The sequence below is a fragment of the Silurus meridionalis genome, chromosome 18 (genome assembly GCF_014805685.1).
Source record: "Silurus meridionalis isolate SWU-2019-XX chromosome 18, ASM1480568v1, whole genome shotgun sequence".
NCBI classification, from domain to species: domain Eukaryota; kingdom Metazoa; phylum Chordata; class Actinopteri; order Siluriformes; family Siluridae; genus Silurus; species Silurus meridionalis.
In genome coordinates, this window is record NC_060901.1 from 19897405 (window position 1) to 19919904 (window position 22500).

Sequence of the window (22500 nt, forward strand, 5' to 3'; positions counted from 1 at the left end):
CTGATCCAGGATTCTGATTTTCAGAAGTCACAGATGCTACCAAAGAGGAGGTGGGTGCCTCCCTGTCTCCATGACAAGGTGAAGATGTGTTCCATAGCATCTTTCCTAGAGAAATTCACACCTCCCAAAATGAAATGATGACATCAGCAGCAGATGGAACAACACATGAAGACTGCATACCTGATCACTGCTGAAACGCTCACAGAACTTTATTCTGACCTCTATTCTTCTTCCATCTGCTTGTTCTGCTTCTGCTTCCCAATGCAGATGTGGTTAACACCTTATTGAGCTTTTACCATGATATGCGTGCTCCTCAACCAACTTGTGGCACCTCTCAGCTGTTATTCCACTCCATGATTCTTTAACAACATTCCACAATTCATTTACATTTCTTGGTTTTGCTTCAGAAACAGCATTTTTTATATCACCCCACAAGTTCTCGATTGGATTAAGGTCCGGGGATTGGGCTGGCCACTCCATAACATTAATTTTGTTGGTTTGGAACCAAGACTTTGCTCGTTTATTAGTGTGTTTGGGGTCATTGACTTGTTGAAACAACCATCTCAAGGGCATGTCCTCTTCAGCATAAGGCAACATGACCTCTTCAAGTATTTTGACATATGCAAACTGATCCATGATCCCTGGTATGTGATAAATAGGCCCAACACCATAGTAGGAGAAACATGCCCATATCATTATGCTTGCACCACCATGCTTCACTGTCTTCACTGTGTACTGTGGCTTGAATTCAGAGTTTGGGGGTCGTCTCACAAACGGTCTGTGGCCCTTGGACCCAAAAAGAACAATTTTACTCTCATCAGTCCACAAAATGTTCCTCCATTTCTCTTTAGGCCAGTTGATGTGTTCTTTGGCAAATTGTAACCTCTTCTGCACATGCCTTTTTTTTAACAGAGGGACTTTGCGGGGGATTCTTGAAAATAGATTAGCTTCACACAGACATCTTCTAACTGTCACAGTACTTACAGGTAACTCCAGACTGTCTTTGATCATCCTGGAGCTGATCATTGGCTGAGCCTTTGCCATTCTGGTTATTCTTCGATCCATTTTGATGGTTGTCTTCTGTTTTCTTCCATGTCTCTCTGCTTTTGCTCTCCATTTTAAGGCATTGGAGATCATTATCATCTGCAAACATCATAGTCCAGGGAGACTCCTGTCTGACCTCGTCCGTCAACCTGTCCATCACCACTGCAAACAGGAAAGGGCTCAGGGCCGATCCTTGATGCAGTCCAACCTTTACCCTGAACCAGTCTGTCGTACCTACTGCACACTTCACTGCCGTCACACTGTCCTCATACATGTCCTGCACCACCCTCACATACTTCTCTGACACACCTGACTTTCTCATACAATACCACAACTCCTCTCTTGGCACTCTGTCGTACGCTTTCTCTAAATCCACAAATACACAATGCAATTCCTTCTGTCCTTCTCTATACTTCTCCATCAACATCCTCAAAGGAAATAAGGCATCTGTGGTGCTCTTCCTCGGCATGAAACCATACTGTTGCTCACAGATGGTCACCTCTTCTCTCAGCCTGGCTTCCACTACTCTTTCCCATAACTTCATGGTGTGACTGATCAACTTAATTCCCCTGTAGTTACTGCAGGTCTGCACATCTCCCTTATGCTTAAAGATCGGTACCAGCACACTCCACCTTCTCAACACACTCTCCTCACTAGTTAACACATTTCCCTCTCCATCCTTTATTGCTCTAACTTGCAGTACATCCTTCCCAGCTTGGTCCCTCTGCCTGGCCAATCGGTATAAATCCTTTTCTCCTTCCTTAGTGTCCAACCTCTTATACAGCTCCTCATATGCCTTTTCCTTGGCTTTCGCCACATCCCTTTTTACCTGCTGCCGCATCTCCTTGTACTCCTGACTACTTTTCTCATCACTCTGTCGCTCCCACTTCTGTTTTGCCAACCTCTTTCCCCTAATGTTCTCCTGCACTTCCTCATTCCACCACCACGTCTCCTTGTCTTGCTTTCTATTTCCAGATGTCACACCAAGTACTTTTCTAGCTGCCTCCTCATCACTCCTGCAGTAGTTGCCCAATCATCCGGCACCTCTTCACCACCACCAAGCCCCTGTCTGACCTCTTCCCTGAACCTCACACTACACTCTTCCTCCTTCAGTTTCCACCATCTTATTCTTCTTTCAATCCTTACTTTCCTCCTCTTCTTCTTCGCCTCCAAAACCATCCTACAGACCACCATCCGATGCTGTCTAGCTACACTGTCCCCGCCAACACCTTACAATCTCCAATCTCCTTCAGGTTGCATCTCCTGCATAGCACATAGTCCACCTGTGTGCACCTTCCTCCACTCTTATCGTCACCCTATGATCCTCCTTCTTCTTAAAATACGTGTTCACCACTGCCATTTCCATCCTTTTAGCAAAATCTACCACCATCTGCCCTTCCACATTCCTCTCCTTAAAACCATACCTACCCATCACCTCCTCATCACCTCTGTTCCCTTCACCTACATGCCCATTAAAGTCTGCCCCAATCACCAATCGTTCTTTCCTAGGTACACCATCTACCACTTCATCTAATTCACTCCAGAATCTTTCCTTTTCCTCCATCTCACAGCCAACTTGTGGAGCATAGGCACTGATGACATTTATCATCATCCTTCAACTTCCACCTTCACGATCATCACCCTATCAGAAACTCTCTTCACCTCCACTACACTCTTACTGTACTCTTCCTTCAGAATCACCCCTACACCATTTCTCTTCCCATCCACACCATGATAAAACAGTTTAAACCCACCTCCAATGTTCCTGGCCTTACTCCCTTTCCACTTGGTCTCCTGAACACACAGCATATCTACCTTTCTCCTCTCCATCATATCAGCTACCTCTCTCCCTTTACCCGTCATAGTACCAACATTTAAAGTACCAACCCGAACCTCTACTCTTCTACACTGCTCCTTTTCCTGCCGTCTCTGTAGACGTCTTCCTCCTCTCCTTCTCCTCCTTGACCAACAGTAGCCCAATTTCCACGGTACCCTGTCGGCTAACGATACCTGTGGCGGTCGTTGTTAACCCGGGCCTCGACCGATCCAGTATGAAATTCTCATTTGTGATCCGCATATTTGATTTGGCACGTTTTACGCTGGATGCCCTTCCTAACGCAACCCTCCCCATTGGGGAGGGACCGGCACTAAGAGTGCACTGGCTTGTGCCCCCCTAATGGCGGGGTTATTACATTACACTACACAACACTACAATATACTACACTACACTATATTTCATTACTCTACACTACACAACACTACAATATACTACACTACACTATATTTCATTACTCTACACTACACAACACTAGACTACACATAGATTACATTACTCTACACTACACAACACTACACTATACTACACTACACTATATTACATTACTCTACACTACACAACACTAGACTACACATAGATTGCATTACTCTACACTACACAACACTACACTACAATATACAACACTACACCATATTACATTACTTTACACTACACAACACTACACTATACTACACTACACTATATTACATTACTCTACACTACACAACACTACAATATACTACACTTTGTGTATTACTACACTACACTACACAACACTACACAGCACTACACTACACTACTCTACTCACTACTCTACACTATATTATATTACTCTACACTACACAGCACTACAATATACTACACTAGTGTATTACTACACTACACTACACAACACTACACAGCACTACACTACACTATACTACACTATATTACATTACACTACACAACACTACATAGCAGTAAACTACACTACACTATATTACCCTATGCCACGCAACACTACACAGCACTACACTACACTACACTACACAACACTACACAATACTACACTACACTATATTACATTACTCTACACAACTCTAAACAACACTACACTACACAACACTACACTACACACTACACTACACTATACTACACAACACAACACTACTCTACACTACACAACACTACTCTACGCTACACTAAACAACACAACACTACACAACACAACACAACACTACACTACACTATACTACACAACACTACACAACAGTCTTCAAAACAGTTATTCTGAGAATAAGGAAAGTTTAACAGTAATATTGGAGTGAGGTTTGCATGCAGCTTTCTAGTGACTCTGACGATCCACAGAGAGGTTTAAAAGCAGCCTTGTGGAAGATCCACCCACAAACCATGCACCTCACTATAATAATAATCCTCCACCTCACTATAATAATCCTCCACCTCACGATAATAATCCTCCACCTCACTATAATATTAATCCTCCACCTCACTATAATAATAATCCTCCACCTCAATATAATATTAATCCTCCACTTCACTATAATAATCCTCCACCTCAATATAATTGTCCTCCACTTCACTATAATAATCCCCCACCTCACTATAATATTCCTCCACCTTACTATAATAATAATCCTCCACCTCACTATAATAGTCCTCCACCTCACTATAATAATAATCCTCCACTTGACTATAATAATAATCACCCACTTCACTATAATAATAATCCTCCACCTCACTATAATAATCCTCCACCTCATTATAATAATAATCCTCCACCTCACTATAATAATAATCCTCCACCTCACTATAATAATAATCCTCTACTTCACTATAATAATAATCCTCCACCTCACTATAATAATCCTCCACCTCACTATAATAATAATCCTCCACCTCACTATAATAATAATCCTCCACCTCACTATAATAATAATCCCCTATTTCACTATAATAATAATCCTCCACCTCACTATAATAATAATCCTCCACTTCACTATAATAATAATCCCCACTTCACTATAATAATCCTCCACCTCACTATAATAATCCTCCACCTCACTATAATAATAAACCTCCACCTCACTATAATAATCCTCCACTTCACTATAATAATATTCCCCTACTTCACTATAATAATAATCCTCCACCTCGCTATAATAATCCTCCACCTCACTATAATAATCCTTCACCTCACTATAATAATTATCCTCCACCTCACTATATTAATCCTCCACTTCACTATAATAATAACTCACCACCTCACTATAATAATCCTCTACTTCACTATAATAATAATCCTCCACCTCACTATATTAATCCTCCACTTCACTATAATAATAATCCTCAACCTCACTATAATAATAACTCACCACCTCACTATAATAATCCTCTACTTCACTATAATAATAATCCTCCACCTCACTATAATAATCCTCCACCTCACTATAATAATATTCCTCCACTTCACTATAATAATAATCCTCCACCTCACTATAATAATAATCCTCCACCTCACTATAATAATCCTCCACTTCACTATAATAATAATCCTCCACCTCACTATAATAATAATCCTCCACCTCACTAATAATAATCCTCCTCACTATAATAATAATCCTCCACCTCACTATAATAATAATCCTCCACCTCACTATAATAATAATCCTCCACTTCACTATAATAATCCTCCACCTCACTATAATAATAATCCTCCACCTCACTATAATAATAATCCTCCACTTCACTATAATAATAATCCTCCACCTCACTATAATAATAATCCTCCACCTCACTATAATAATAATCCTCCACCTCACTATAATAATAATCCTCCACTTCACTATAATAATAATCCTCCACCTCACTATAATAATCCTCCACCTCACTATAATAATCCTCCACTTCACTATAATAATCCTCCACCTCACTATAATAATAATCCTCCACCTCACTATAATAATAATCCTCAACCTCACTATAATAATAACTCACCACCTCACTATAATAATAATCCACTTCACTATAATAATAATCCTCCACCTCACTATAATAATCCTCCACCTCACTATAATAATAATCCTCTACTTCACTATAATAATAATCCTCCACCTCACTATAATAATCCTCCACCTCACTATAATAATATTCCTCCACTTCACTATAATAATAATCCTCCACCTCACTATAATAATCCTCCACTTCACTATAATAATAATCCTCCACCTCACTATAATAATCCTCCACTTCACTATAATAATAATCCTCCACCTCACTATAATAATCCTCCACTTCACTATAATAATAATCCTCCACCTCACTATAATAATCCTCCACTTCACTATAATAATAATCCTCCACCTCACTATAATAATCCTCCACTTCACTATAATAATAATCCTCCACCTCACTATAATAATCCTCCACCTCACTATAATAATAATCCTCCACCTCACTATAATAATAATCCTCCACCTCACTAATAATAATCCTCCACCTTCACTATAATAATAATCCTCCACTTCACTATAATAATAATCCTCCACCTCACTATAATAATAATCCTCCACCTCACTATAATAATAATCCTCAACCTCACTATAATAATAACTCACCACCTCACTATAATAATAATCCTCCACTTCACTATAATAATAATCCTCCACCTCACTATAATAATCCTCCACCTCACTATAATAATAATCCTCCACTTCACTATAATAATCCTCCACCTCACTATAATAATCCTCCACCTCACTATAATAATATTCCTCCACTTCACTATAATAATAATCCTCCACCTCACTATAATAATAATCCTCCACCTCACTATAATAATCCTCCACCTCACTATAATAATAATCCTCCACCTCACTATAATAATCCTCCACCTCACTATAATAATAATCCTCCACCTCACTATAATAATAATCCTCCACCTCACTATAATAATCCTCCACCTTACTATAATAATTCTCCACTTCACTATAATAATAATCCTCAACCTCACTATAATAATAATCCTCCACTTCACTATAATAATAATCCTCCACTTCACTATAATAATTATCCTCCACCTCACTATAATAATCCTCCACTTCACTATAATAATAATCCTCCACCACACTATAATAATAATCCTCCACCTCACTATAATAATCCTCCACCTCACTATAATAATAATCCTCCACCTCACTATATAATAATCCTCCACTTCACTATAATAATAATCCTCCACCTCACTATAATAATAATCCTCCACCTCACTATAATAATAATCCTCCACTTCACTATAATAATAATCCTCCACCTCACTATAATAATCCTCCACCTCACTATAATAATAATCCTCCACTTCACTATAATAATAATCCTCCACCTCACTAATAATAATCCTCCACCTTACTATAATAATCCTCCACCTCACTATAATAATAATCCTCCACTTCACTATAATAATAATCCACCTCACTATAATAATAATCCTCCACCTCACTATAATAATAATCCTCCACCTCACTATAATAATAATCCTCCACCTCACTATAATAATCCTCCACCTCACTATAATAATAATCCTCCACTTCACTATAATAATAATCCTCCACCTCACTATAATAATAATCCTCCACCTCACTATAATAATCCTCCACCTCACTATAATAATAATCCTCCACCTCACTATAATAATAATCCTCCACCTCACTATAATAATCCTCCACCTCACTATAATAATCCTCCACCTCACTATAATAATAATCCTCCACTTCACTATAATAATAATCCTCCACTTCACTATAATAATAATCCTCCACCTCACTATAATAATAATCCTCCACTTCACTATAATAATAATCCTCCACCTCACTATAATAATCCTCCACCTCACTATAATAATAATCCTCCACTTCACTATAATAATAATAATCCACCTCACTATAATAATAATCCTCCACCTCACTATAATAATAATCCTCCACCTCACTATAATAATAATCCTCCACTTCACTATAATAATAATCCTCCACTTCACTATAATAATCCTCCACCTCACTATAATAATAATCCTCCACTTCACTATAATAATAATCCTCCACTTCACTATAATAATCCTCCACCTCACTATAATAATAATCCTCCACTTCACTATAATAATAATCCTCCACTTCACTATAATAATCCTCCACCTCACTATAATAATAATCCTCCACTTCACTATAATAATCCTCCACCTCACTATAATAATAATCCTCCACTTCACTATAATAATAATCCTCCACCTCACTATAATAATAATCCTCCACTTCACTATAATAATAATCCTCCACCTCACTATAATAATAATCCTCCACTTCACTATAATAATAATCCTCCACTTCACTATAATAATCCTCCACCTCACTATAATAATAATCCTCCACTTCACTATAATAATCCTCCACCTCACTATAATAATAATCCTCCACTTCACTATAATAATAATAATCCTCCACCTCACTATAATAATAATCCTCCACTTCACTATAATAATAATCCTCCACTTCACTATAATAATCCTCCACCTCACTATAATAATAATCCTCCACTTCACTATAATAATAATCCTCCACTTCACTATAATAATCCTCCACCTCACTATAATAATAATCCTCCACCTCACTATAATAATAATCCTCCACTTCACTATAATAATAATCCTCCACTTCACTATAATAATAATCCCCACTTCACTATAATAATAATCCTCCACCTCACTATAATAATAATCCTCCACCTCACTATAATAATAATAATAATCCTCCACCTCATTATAATAATCCTCCACCTCACTATAATAATAATCCTCCACCTCACTATAATAATCCTCCACCTCACTATAATAATCCTCCACTTCACTATAATAATCCTCCACTTCACTATAATAATAATCCCCCACTTCACTATAATAATAATCCTCCACCTCACTATAATAATAATCCTCCACCTCACTATAATAATAATAATAATCCTCCACCTCATTATAATAATCCTCCACCTCACTATAATAATAATCCTCCACCTCACTATAATAATAATCCTCCACCTCACTATAATAATAATCCCCCACTTCACTATAATAATAATCCTCCACTTCACTATAATAATAATCCTCCACCTCACTATAATAATAATCCTCCACCTCACTATAATAATTTTCTGTAGTTAAAATAATCACATGAATGATATAATTCATGTTTCAGTATTATCATCATAAATATTTGTTTGTACTGTATTGTAAGATGATTAAGAGGTTATGACATTAAAACCATATTCTGATAGAAAAACAAAACACTTTACTGTTTCCCCTCAGGGTCACATGTAGAACAAAAGCACCACTGGTGAAGGCCATCATCAGGTGGAGAAAATGGGGCACCACTCTGACTGCAAGTTCAGGACACTCCTCCGAAACTGATGAAAGAACAAGAGCTGCAGAAATATCTGGTAAGTTTCTTCTCACTCCATGCATGTGACAACAATCTCTCACTTTCTTCACGTCAGGTGTATGCTAGAGGATCATTAGACCTGAATCACCTTCTCATTAAAACCCCAGTTAATCTCATCTCAGCTCTCCAGGAACACACAGCTGAAACCATTCAGCCAAATGTTTCTCACTAAAACAGCAGCTGATCACCAAAGATCTACTCACAGTGACGTAGGGTGGAGGTAACATCAGGCTATGATGCCTTTATTGCTGTGACAATAAATCAGAAGCTTCTAGAAGTAAAATAAAACTGGCACACAAAAGTGACATGCAGGAACCCAAACACAGATCTCAATTCAGTTGCATGTCTGTGGGGCGCTGGACAAACACGCTCATGGAGCCTCTACATCACAACTCACACACACACACACACACACACACACACACACACACACACACACACACACTGCACATTTAAAAAATAAATATGTGAAATCTACAACACACTGTACCAAGCTGCCATCTGAGGTCGCTTCACTGGTTCAGTGTCAGTGAAAGAGGCCAAAAGTCAAAAGACAAATAAAACCATCCAGCTGTATTTACTGTAGACTTCCAAACCATTTTTTTCACTCAATTCAAATCTCACATTACAGTATTCTCACATCTCCTGCTTCAGTACACGCCAGACTGCCAACCATCTCTCTGTCCTTGGAACATCACATCCACATGGATTATTAGCAGAACTCACCTGTTTACAATCACACACCGTCTCAGTGTGCAGTCTCACTTCAGCATTGTGTCTGATCCTTCAGATCCTTTAATACTGACTAACAGTCTGTTAATGCCTGGGTTCTGCCTGAAGTCTGATCTCCTCACCTCATCCTTAAAACTCAACATATCATCAATCACATCATGTTTATAAAATGCTTATTTAAATTGCTAGACTTGGAAAAAAAATACAAAAAAATAGAACTTTGCAGTGCTTGACTTTTCCAGGACTGGAACTTTTAAACTCATAACTCTGAACCAGTGGAACTCGTTATACACAAAAATGCTGCACTTCTCTGGCACTCTCGCCCCAGACCCCTGCCCAGCCTGAAGGTGGACATCGAGGCAGACTGATGCTAATCCAGTTCTGAGGAGGAAACCGCTGTAGCGATGTGGCTCACTGCTAGAACTGCAAAACGCCACTGCGGAGGAAACTCTCAATACAGCGTGGGTAAGTTCATAACACACACACACACACACACACACACACACACACACACACACAGGTCATAACACAGCGAAGCATTAACACAGGAGACTGAAGAGATACAGAGAATTTTCCTTCCATCTGCTGCTAATGATACTCTGATGCTGGTTATAGTGTGATGATCACACACACACACACACACACACACACACACACACACACACACACACACTCATACAGTCTGTCAGATTGTTTATGTGATGATATTAATGTCTCACAGTTCTGTGTGTGTGTGTGTGTGTGTGTGTGTGTGTGTGTGTGTGTTAAAAAGCAAAGAAATAATAATAATTACATTTTATTTCAATCAAAACAGCTTTTTTTCTATTTCAGTATTTTTTTTTTAGAGAGAAGAGAAATTACAATCTGAATATACAGACTGGGCCATAAGTATTCGGACAGAAAGATCATTCTGCCTCTGTACATTTGCCACATAACTAATTTGTTAGGCAGATTTTCCCGGTCTCTCGCGGAGAGCACGATAAACAAAACACTTACAGTTATGTTGAAATCATAAAATTTACTAATACAAATATAATTTTTATAATTTTTTTTTCCTTTTGTGTTTATTATTATTATAGCATTAATTTCAATCTAGTGTTGGTGTACAGAGGCAACATTACCAGCACTGCGTCATTGTCCAAATACTTGTGAACCCTATAAAGAGGACAGGAAATTCTGAATGTTCTGTATTTTAGACTTTTCACCAACACAGACCCTAACCCTAACCCTAACCCTAACCCTAACCCTGCAGTCCAATTTTAGTAACAATTTTACACATTTCATGTGATTATTATAAATGAGATAAATCTGTTTATATTCTGATGAAACTGGCAGCTTCTGCTGCTCCTACACCATCTCACTAAACACACACACACACACACACACACACACACACACACACACACACACCAGCTGATATTTAATATATTTGATACTCTCTCTCTAATTAAATCTGTCCATCTATCAGTCTTTCACTCTTCTTACAGCCTTCACCTGAACTACATCGTCGCTGCCGCCGTCTCACAGCTCCAGTATCATCAGGTCGACCATAAGCTCAGTTGTTGTCTGTATAGAGTTTCTCAGGTTCTTTGGTTTCTGTCTGCCTCTTAAAACATGCTATTAGGTTGCACTCCATTGAGTGTGTGAATATGTGCACCGCTGTAGATCCGCTGTGTTTTCCTGCTTCAGTGTTTCTTGCATCACGCTGACTAGCATCCTGTGGTTACTGGAGATAAATGGATGAATGTTTGAATTTTCCACCAGACATTAAGATTCTTGAGAATTTGCATATTCACTACTGAAAGGGTGAAAAACGTAGACAGTGGAAAGTCCACTCTCTCATTTCACTCGGATCAAAGTCCAAACCAAAGGGCAAGTCTCAGGTGTTTCTGGTGTCTATATAACCGTAAACATGAACATCCACCTTCACTGAAAACACACAGACATTACACACACCACACACACAACAGATCATTTTACAGAGAGAGAGAGAACAGCAGAGAGAGAATGTGCAAGAACAATTCGTTTTCCAGTAGGATATCATTTGCGAGGTGATGATCACATCTCAGAGTGAAGTTCTCTTTGAGACACACAGGACAGAGAAGTGTTTATGAAGCTCTGCTGAAGGGAATGCAGTCAGAGATGCTAAGATCTACCTAATCAACCCACTCATTATTCTTTTTGGTGGGAAAAAAAAAGAACTCACATGAACACAGGAACATCATGAGAAAATGCACACAGACTGTAACCCTGAGCTGAGCATCAAACTGCAGCGTGGAAGCTGTGAGGCGTCAAATACGATCCACCGATGCAACACGCTGATAATCTTTAACTCAAGTATAATCAGCCTTATTGTACATCTGATGAAGTCCCTTGCAAAATACTTTTAGATATCTAATGCTGGAATGAATGCATGAGAAAATTCATCTCATTAGCAGTGTGTTTATCAGTGACACTTTGTTCTGTAATTAAATAAACACTCAATTTCATGTCAAATTCTTTACACATAAAACATTCTGACTCTGAGAAAAGATTAAAGATGTCCATCATGGGAACTGCACCAGTCTTAGTTTGCATTGGCCTTCCTCATTAATAATCTATATCAGTCTTGGTTTCCAAACAACACACACACACACACACACACACACACACACACACACACACACACACACACACACACACACACACACACACAGACTCACTTTTAATATAATAAAGAGACATTAATGGCTGTTTGATGTTTGTCTCTTCACTCCTGTATTTATAAAGAGAGAGTAGAACAGACTGAATACTGAGTAAAATAGTGATTAAACTTCTCTTTTTGTATCTTTTTAGCAGTGCACTGTGTGCTCTACCTGCTGCTTCTGCACCTTCAGCTGTGTTCCAGTTGTCCATCGGTTTGTGTATGCAGATCCACTGAGGCAGATTGTGGTGGACATGACCTGAGTACATTACCTGCCCTTTCCTTGCTACCTTCAACTGTTCAGACCCTCCTCCTGCCCAACAACCACCTTACATCTCTGCCTGCTTCAGCCTTCACCAACCTTAGCTCACTGGTTAGGCTTGACCTATCTAACAACTACCTGGGCAACCTGCCAGCACATGTGTTTACTGACCTGGGGAACCTGACTGAACTTAATCTAAGGAACAACAGCCTAACAGCACTGGACCGTGACCTCCTGCAGGGCCTGGGGAGCCTTCAGCGTTTGGATGTTTCACTGAATGGCCTGGGTGCTGTGCCGCTTGGTTTGTTAGAACATCAGCATGGTCTGATCTGGCTCTCTCTGGCTGGAAACAGACTCCAGGCACTGGATAGGGCTGTGTTTGAACCACTTGAGAACCTGCAGCACCTTCAGCTTGGCTCCAACCCATGGGAATGTGACTGCAATTTGCGTGACTTCAAGAACTGGATGGAGTGGCTCATCTATCGAGGTAGAAGGAAATGTTCAGTGGTGCTAAAAGTTAGTTGCTGCTAATCCCATTCTTTTTTAGAGAAGAAAATTCAAGTCTGCTCTAAATCAGATTGTGGAACTGCACTAAAAGCTGACTCACTAAAACATATGTGTTTATGTCTGGCTGATGTTAGATTCCAGCCTCGAATGGATTGTTGGTGGACTGTTGACCCTTTTTGTATCTTTAGCTAGTGTTTGACCCGTTGGAGGTTCAGAAGAGATAAATGAGGTTGATGCAGGATTTTGTTTCATTGTATCTCTTTATTTGATTTCTTTCAGGTGGTTATGTGGATGCTGTGGAATGTACTCTCCCCAAAGATCTCAGAGGACGTGACATCCGGAGTGTTCCTGTAGAGATGTTTAACTACTGTCTCCAAGTGGATAATGAGAATGGAGCAACAAAAGGCGGTGCAACTCCATGTGCACGTGCAACTGCTGCACCGCTGCCTGGGGGCGCTGTGGTACAGAGTGAGTCAGAGCCACTGGATTGTGCTAAGCAACGTTACCGGCCTATAAGTGTCCGTCGTGCCATTGGCACTGTGGTGATTGCTGGCGTGGTGTGTGGTATTGTGTGCATCATGATGGTTGCTGCAGCCGCCTACGGATGCATCTATGCTTCCCTTATGGCCAAATACCAGCGTGAGCTGAAGAAAAGGCAGCCGCTAATGGGGGATGCTGAGGCTGAAGCTGATTCTGAGGAGAAACAGATTTCATCTGTTGCATAGAAATAACTAGATTCTATTTACCCCTATGTGATGACAATGGTCTCTTTGCATTCCTGCTTCCACACTTAGTTTCTAAATGTGTGTGCACTGTTATGTATCTGGGTGTTTTCACATATATTTATTTGAAAAATAAAACGTCAGTCCTCTTAATGGTCCAGAAAAACAACCAACTGCAAATTACCTCAGTATTTTAGTGTTCACAATACAAATAAACTTAAAAATGAACTCATGAATTAAAACTCGTTCAGATCACAACTACATTAGAACTCAGACCCCAGTGATGATGTCTTTCACAATGGGCATTTCACATGCAATCAATTAGCTGTGGAGGAAAATGTCAGAGAGAAAATAAGGGATGAAGTGAGGGAACTGAATTCTATAAAAGCACTGAAAAACACTGAAGAAACAGCTGCTGGGAAAACAGTCATTATTCATTCACAAACAGAATTTTAATCTGCCTGATTCTGTTTGGAACTTTCTAGAATGTTTCTGTCTAATATGTCTAGGTACCCGTGCTAACTGTGTTTAAAACAACAATTCCTTTCCCAAATCAAGAAATTGATATTTAGGTCACAACACAACAACAACAACAACAACAACAACAACAACAACACAATTTCACTACAACAGACTAAGATCTAATATCATTTGATCAGAACCTCTATAGCTTTGGAGTTTCGTTCCCAAAAGTTTATTTTTAATAATTAATTGCAATAACAAATACTGCAAAATGATAATTAAGAATGAGAAAATATGCATTAAACTTTATTTTTTATTTTTTGTAAACGATTAAATGATGATTTTTGTGCAAATCCCAGCAGGTGTATGCAGTATTATGTGTGTATTGCTGATATACAGCATCCTTAAAAAGTACTGGAACTGCTGCACAAATGGGCAGTGAGTTTAATAAGTTAAATATAGCACCTTTTATAAAAAACGCTTATTTTTGTGTTCAAAAATTTTGGAACATGCGACTAATAGGTGAAAACCAGAGAGCTGTCGATGGGAGTCAATTTTAAAGCTGAGAAAAAAGTAAAAATCAACCAGTCATTGTACTGGGCAAAGAAAAAATATAAATTTGGAATTTCCTGAAAAAGAAAGAAATCACTGGTGTAATTACAACCTGCCAATGAACAGAGTTTCACAGCAGAAACATTGTGAAGAAAAAAAAAAAAAAACACAGGGCAGATCTTATAGTCCAGGTAAAGGTAAAGGTCTCATCAGCAGTATGAGCAGTATTCAGAAGGGCAGATTGGATTTCACAAAGAAATACAGAAATGTTCTGAGATTAACTTAGTCAGACATTATGTTCAGCTCCAGACTCTGATGAGGTCTGCAAGGTTTAATTTGTGGCCTTCTGTGGGAGATGGGGTTGAGATCACTGGATTTCTGGAACTCGAATTCTGATGAAGCTGCAGTCTGGTGTACTGAATCATCTTGAATCTGTTTCCAAATGCTTCCTGGATTGAAAAAAACATGGTATCAGCCAATCAGCATTTAAAAGGCAATGCATTAAACTGTCATACAGCCAGTACAGTACATCCCTCTGTGGTCTCTTCAGTGTTGTAGATAACTTGGTTAGAACTGGACACAGTTATTATTATTATAATCTGTAAGGAGACAATAAACCACAGCTTCCTGTAAAAAAACAAGCCTCAAATTCTATACTCATAAACTAAAATGTGATGCAGACAGAGAGCACAAAAAGAAGCACACACAAACCAGAACAGCTCGTTTGTTGTTGGTTTTAGACGTCTGTGTTCAGCTGTTGTGTTCACATATAAACATAAAACGTTCAATCCACACTTGGAATACTGGATCATACTGTGTGAAAACACCCATAGATTGTCTTGACACAATTTGTCAACATTACAGTATTGTATGCTACAGATGAGGACTGATGGACTAAAGCTGGGTGGAACACCAACACCTCATGGCAATTCCATCTGTGAGGCGAGTTCCTGTTCCTCTTTTAGATACAGGAAAAGTGATTCAGATAAGCAACCATAGGTTACAGTATGTGTTTTATCATCTGCTAAAATCTATTAGCAGAATTCTAAGTACAATATATGTAATGCTTTGTGTGTGTGCAGGTGTGTGTGTGTGTGTGTGTGTGTGTGTGTGTGTGTGTGTGTGTGTGTGTGTGTGTGTGTGTTTAAGTCTGTATAAACCATGAAAAGTTTGGATTTGACTTCGAGTTGAATTTTATTCTGTGTTACAGTATTTAGTCTGCAATATACTGACACTAGACAAGATCTTACAGAGATTATCTATCTATCTATCTATCTATCTATCTATCTATCTATCTATCTATCTATCTATCTATCTATCTATCTATCTATCCATCCATCCATCCATCCATCCATCCATCCATCTATGGCTTATAATCCTGGTTTGTAATTTAATCTAAAAACTTAGTATTCAAGTCATGAAACACCGAACAGAGGATAATCAGAGAGGCAATCTACAGATTAATATTTTGTTCACATATTCACACTGATACACTGCATTATGATATTGAGTACTGCAGGATAGTGAGTACTGCAGTATAGTGGGTACTACAGGAGAATAGTGGGTACTACAGGAGAATAGTGAGTACTGCAGGAGAATAGTGAGTACTGCAGGATAGTGAGTACTGCAGGAGGATAGTGAGTACTACAGGAGAATAGTGAGTACTACAGAAGAACAGTGAGTACTGCAGGAGAATAGTGAGTACTGCAGGAGGATTGTGAGTACTGCAGGAGAACAGTGAGTACTGCAGGAGGATAGTGAGTACTGCAGGAGATAGTGAGTACTACAGGAGAACAGTGAGTACTGCACGATAGTGAGTACTGCAGGAGGATATTGAGTACTACAGGAGAGTAGTGAGTACTGCAGGAGAGTAGTGAGTACTGCAGGGGAGTAGTGAGTACTGCAGGAGAATATTGAGTACTGCAGGAGAATAGTGAGTACTGCAGGGGAGTAGTGAGTACTGCAGAAGTATAGTGAGTACTGCAGGAGAATAGTGAGTACTGCAGGAGAATAGTGAGTACTGCAGGGGAGTAGTGAGTACTGCAGGAGAATATTGAGTACTGCAGGAGAATAGTGAGTACTGCAGGATAGTGAGTACTGCAGGAGGATAGTGAGTACTGCAGGAGAACAGTGAGTACTGCAGGAGTATAGTGAGTACTGCAGGAGAATAGTGAGTACTGCAGGAGAATAGTGAGTACTGCAGGAGGATAGTGAGTACTGCAGGAGAGTAGTGAGTACTGCAGGGGAGTAGTGAGTACTGCAGGAGAATATTGAGTACTGCAGGAGAATAGTGAGTACTGCAGGGGAGTAGTGAGTACTGCAGAAGTATAGTGAGTACTGCAGGAGAATAGTGAGTACTGCAGGAGAATAGTGAGTACTGCAGGGGAGTAGTGAGTACTGCAGGAGAATATTGAGTACTGCAGGAGAATAGTGAGTACTGCAGGATAGTGAGTACTGCAGGAGGATAGTGAGTACTGCAGGAGAACAGTGAGTACTGCAGGAGTATAGTGAGTACTGCAGGAGAATAGTGAGTACTGCAGGAGAATAGTGAGTACTGCAGGAGGATAGTGAGTACTGCAGGAGAATAGTGAGTACTGCAGGAAAGTAGTGAGTACTGCAGGAGAATAGTGAGTACTGCAGGAGAATAGTGAGTACTGCAGGAAAGTAGTGAGTACTGCAGGAGAATAGTGAGTACTGCAGGAGAATAGTGAGTACTGCAGGATGATAGTGAGTACTGCAGGAGAATAGTGAGTACTGCAGGAGAATAGTGAGTACTGCAGGATGATAGTGAGTACTGCAGGAGAATAGTGAGTACTGCAGGAGAATAGTGAGTACTGCAGGAGAATAGTGAGTACTGCAGGATGATAGTGAGTACTGCAGGAGAATAGTGAGTACTGCAGGAGGATAGTGAGTACTGCAGGAGGATAGTGAGTACTGCAGGAGAATAGAGCACTGCGGGATAGTAAGTGAAACGATTATGTAAAAGAGGTATTACAATATAATTGAGAATCAATGTAAATTTCAATCAAAATAACTTTTTATTCCAGTTCATTTAAATATTAGCATTTACATGAACACACTGGTTGAATATAAATGATATACTACAAACATTATTTATTTTTCAGGTGAAGAAATTTGCAAAACAGTAATATACTTTTATTACTTTTTTCATTTGGTAGTTTGTTTATTCATTTCCCAGCAACGTTCTCATGTTGCTGATATTTAGTCTGTAACAAATGCGTTTCTATTCAGCTACATAAACGCCAAAGACTTTAGGAGAAGTTTGTTTTGATTGACTTTTGTTCGATGACTACAGCTAGAACAAGAAGTCCTCAACATGCATCCATACAAAACCACAATCATTTGACAGCGCTCAGATTTTTACATACACTGGCCAAAAGTATGTGGACACCTGACCAGAGATGTACCTTAACACAACCAGGGTTAGCAGTATGTCAATGTGGAGTTTGTCCAAGCATAGCCATTATAATAAAGCACTAGTGAGATCAGACACTGATGCAAGTGAGCAAGTTCTGGCTTTGTGTACAGGGGCATTTGCTGGGTAGAACAGGGTTGGGTCTCAGTCCCAGTGAAAATAATAAGTAACATTCTATACAATTCAGTGCTTCCAACTTTGTGCTAAAGGTTTGGACGAGGCCCAAATGTAGTTGTGATGGTCAGGTGTCTCTACACAATATTATTCTATACAGTATAGTTACATAAAGCCATAATGTGATTATATTTATATAACAGTAATTTCCAGTCGTAAACCCATCAGTTTACTCATCAGTCAGTAGCAACACACTGAAGAGAACGTTTATGGTTGCTGCTACTCCACCACATGAACTACACACACGCACACACACACACACACACACACACACACACACACACACACACACACACACACACACACACACACACATAATGACTCGGCATTGCCTTATTACTGGTTGTTGTTCATATTGTTGTTCTAGATGAAAACACATGATGTCACTTTTCCAGTCCATGTGGATTCCCTTCCGTTTACTTGAGCATTTCTTTGAATTCAATCTATTTTATGATGAAAAACTTCAAAAGCCTTTATTATCTTTTATTAAAGAGGGTGGAGTCAATAATTTAGTTATCTCCTATATCTTCTTATTTCATGCCGGGAGACATCATTATAATGGATTATGAGACTGGTTTTGTGTATAATTCATGAATCTGAGTCTACAAATAAACAGAAATATCAGATTTCAACAGAAAAGGTGTTGAGATTCCTCACAACTTCTTCTGATGATGTGTGCAGGTTTTTAATATATATATATATATATATATATATATATATATATATATATATATATATATATATATATATATATATATGTACCAATGAAAACTCAGAACGACAAAGCACAACAAAGGTTAGGGTTACACAACAAAATATAGAAAATATGCAGACCAGAGAAAAGACAAAGCAAGGGCTCATGCAGGGGTCTGACATGTTATAACACACCTGTAAACAGCATTAAACAGAGACATTAAAGACTGGACCATGAATACAAGGTTAATGTATCCTTTACACTTACTCCACCCGGCGCAGGGGTTGGAGCTGATCGGAGGCAGACTGGGCGAGAACTCGACACTCACACAAAACTGAATGCACTTATTTAAGATTAATTTCAAGTTTGCTATCTTAAATATTTATTCTGTATGAGATATATTTTCCTTTTTGAAATTATATAACTATCTGTAATGAAACTAAATTTGTTCTTTTTTTCATTTTAGTTTAATAAACTGTTTTTGGGCTGTGGAATAATTATATGTCAAAAATGAATAAAAATGTATTTCTATAAACTAGATGATGTACGAGTGAAAGTGTAAGTGCAGACATTTCCTTGAACACGCTGAAACACCACTACAGCAGACAAACATATGGGAATTAGTTTAAATAATTTTAAAATAAAATGTACAAAGAAATAAAATCTCACGGTTTCGAAACCTCTGTCTCACTCATTAGACATAAACTTATAGAGAAAGTTTTATAAAAATTCTATACTGAAACTGTTTCTTTAAAGCTGCATCATGACAATATCTTATTTAAAGTGCTACACAAAATAAAACTGAATTACTGAATTAAAAAACACAATGTATTTTACATATAGTACCATAAAATCCCTCTAACCCTAAAACTACATAAGGAAGACTGTTCAGGCCTGAAAGCTCTCATTAAAGAAGAAAAGACCTTCACATGGAGGAAGAAGATCTTTAACTTATTGGTGAATGAACACTGACATCTTCAGTCTTCTATCTAGTGTTTAATCACTTTATACTGATTAAATTGTTATATAATTGTTATAATTTATTATAATTGTCAGAATTCTTAGATAGACTTCGTAAAGTTTTATAAGAAAACATTAGTACGTTTTTCTAAACATTATGAAGAATCCACCACATTTCACATTAATACCTTCCATCTAGTAACTAAGACGTGTCTCAAAAGAGTTGCCTCACAGTACGACTTACAGTCTCTCAGGATTCCACTGACTGTCAGCCTCAGTCAAGTCTCAGGTGTCTTTAGAGAATAAATTAAACCTGCATGGATGATCATCATTATCTTTTAACTGTTCCCAAAAGTACACTTATTGTGTTGTTTTCACGAGTCCTTTCAGTTCAATGTCGCCGAAAGTTTGTCCAATTTCATTCAGGAAATAAATATTTAATCAGAAAACACTGGAATTGAGTTGTATTACTGTATATATATGTAATGTCTTGTTCTGGAGTAAAGAACTGATAATGGAATCAGAACTACAAATAGGTAGTAGTGAATAAGTGCACTTTTTACAGATGTACAACATTCTGTTTATTTTGCCCTTTAATGCCAGTAGACCTGGTCAAAGACCTCCAAACTATTACATGTAGTGCCAATATATTCCACATTAAAATCAGAAAAATTACAATATAGATAAACTGTATTTCAGCATATATATATATATATATATATATATATATATATATATATATATATATATATATATATATATATATATATATATATATATATAATTTTTCCCTATGAGGGATATGACAATAAATATAGTGAATTAACAAAAAAAACCTGTATGTTGATCCTACACCAAATATTGAATCAAAATATCCTCACTTGTATTTGGTACCTCCTGAGATTAATCATGTACATTTCATTAAATTAGCAGAAGCCCCATTAACAGAGCTAATACATTTTGTCGTTAGTTATCACTTTGGGAATTGGAAATGAGGACTGGTGTGGGTGTTCTGAGATTACTGTGGATCTTTAACACTCCATTCAGGGGAGAAAAACCCAGAAATAAAGACACATCCTTCATAATATTTAAAAGTGGTCACAGTAGAGAAGGTACTGTAACTGAGCAGGTAGTTATGGACAGATTATTCAGGTTGCTACCTTCTAAAAGATATAAAGAAATTGTGAAAGCCTTGGAATGTGAACTGACCACATGGTTAAAAAAGGTTTCTTTACTTGTCCCTGCTGTTGGTCTCCCTAATTTCAAGACCTGGGTTTCACTGCAGAAAGGAGGATCTGAAGGGGTTGGTTAGATATGCTAGAACACAGGGTACAAGACAAGTCTATTCTCACTGAATCTGAACCACAGGGTCAGGAACTCATTTATACACAGCAAAATCAGGTATAGGTTCCCCCATGGAGACCTGAAGGTAAATGGTCATTACTGACAGGATAAAGTGCCTGAAATACCTGTGTTTCTACTATCCAGGTTCCAGAAGAACACAAAATTCTAAAAGACAGAACAGCCATCCGCTAAAGACATGGACCACATGGTCCATGTCTTTGAATGAATGCATGGAAGAATACCCAAGAAGGAGAAGACCATGTCAGGCATGAGTCTAAAATAACATGAATTCACTTCCCTCTGTCTTCCTTCAGGTAGATGTGAGCAATTGATCAACTTTATATTCAGTGATTATATTTGGTGTAGATTTAATCCTGTTTGTTTGTATAATAATAATAAGAAGATCTCCAGACTAAAGAAACTCTGAGGCTGTTCATTAGAGTGTGGACTGATGTGGACTGATGTTTCTCCACATTAAACTGAGCTTAAATTAATGTAATATATTATTGTCAGATTGAATTTACCTTCACAACCTTCATAACTAGAAATACTGCTCTAACCTGCAAGTATGAAACTTTATCATGGTGTATTTGATCTGGATTACTGCAGTGTAGGAAAAAGAAAATATCA

General features: G+C 38.2%; 1 protein-coding gene across 3 annotated transcripts in view; it reads left to right on the forward strand.

Moving 5' to 3' along the window:
- The window catches only part of lrtm2a (leucine-rich repeats and transmembrane domains 2a), a 23369-nt gene extending 3265 nt beyond the window's left edge, over nt 1-20104 (forward strand). For 2 of the 3 annotated variants that reach the window (XM_046873323.1, XM_046873322.1), the window contains 4 exons: nt 9210-9340; nt 10317-10539; nt 12910-13506; nt 13806-20104. In XM_046873323.1, coding sequence (XP_046729279.1) covers nt 10479-10539; nt 12910-13506; nt 13806-14251 — 1104 coding nt within the window. In that variant the 5' untranslated portion in view covers nt 9210-9340; nt 10317-10478 and the 3' untranslated portion in view covers nt 14252-20104. The remainder of the gene's footprint in view (nt 1-9209; nt 9341-10316; nt 10540-12909; nt 13507-13805) is intronic. The other variant, XM_046873324.1, reaches the window with a different exon arrangement.
- The last annotated feature ends 2396 nt before the right edge of the window (nt 20105-22500 follow it).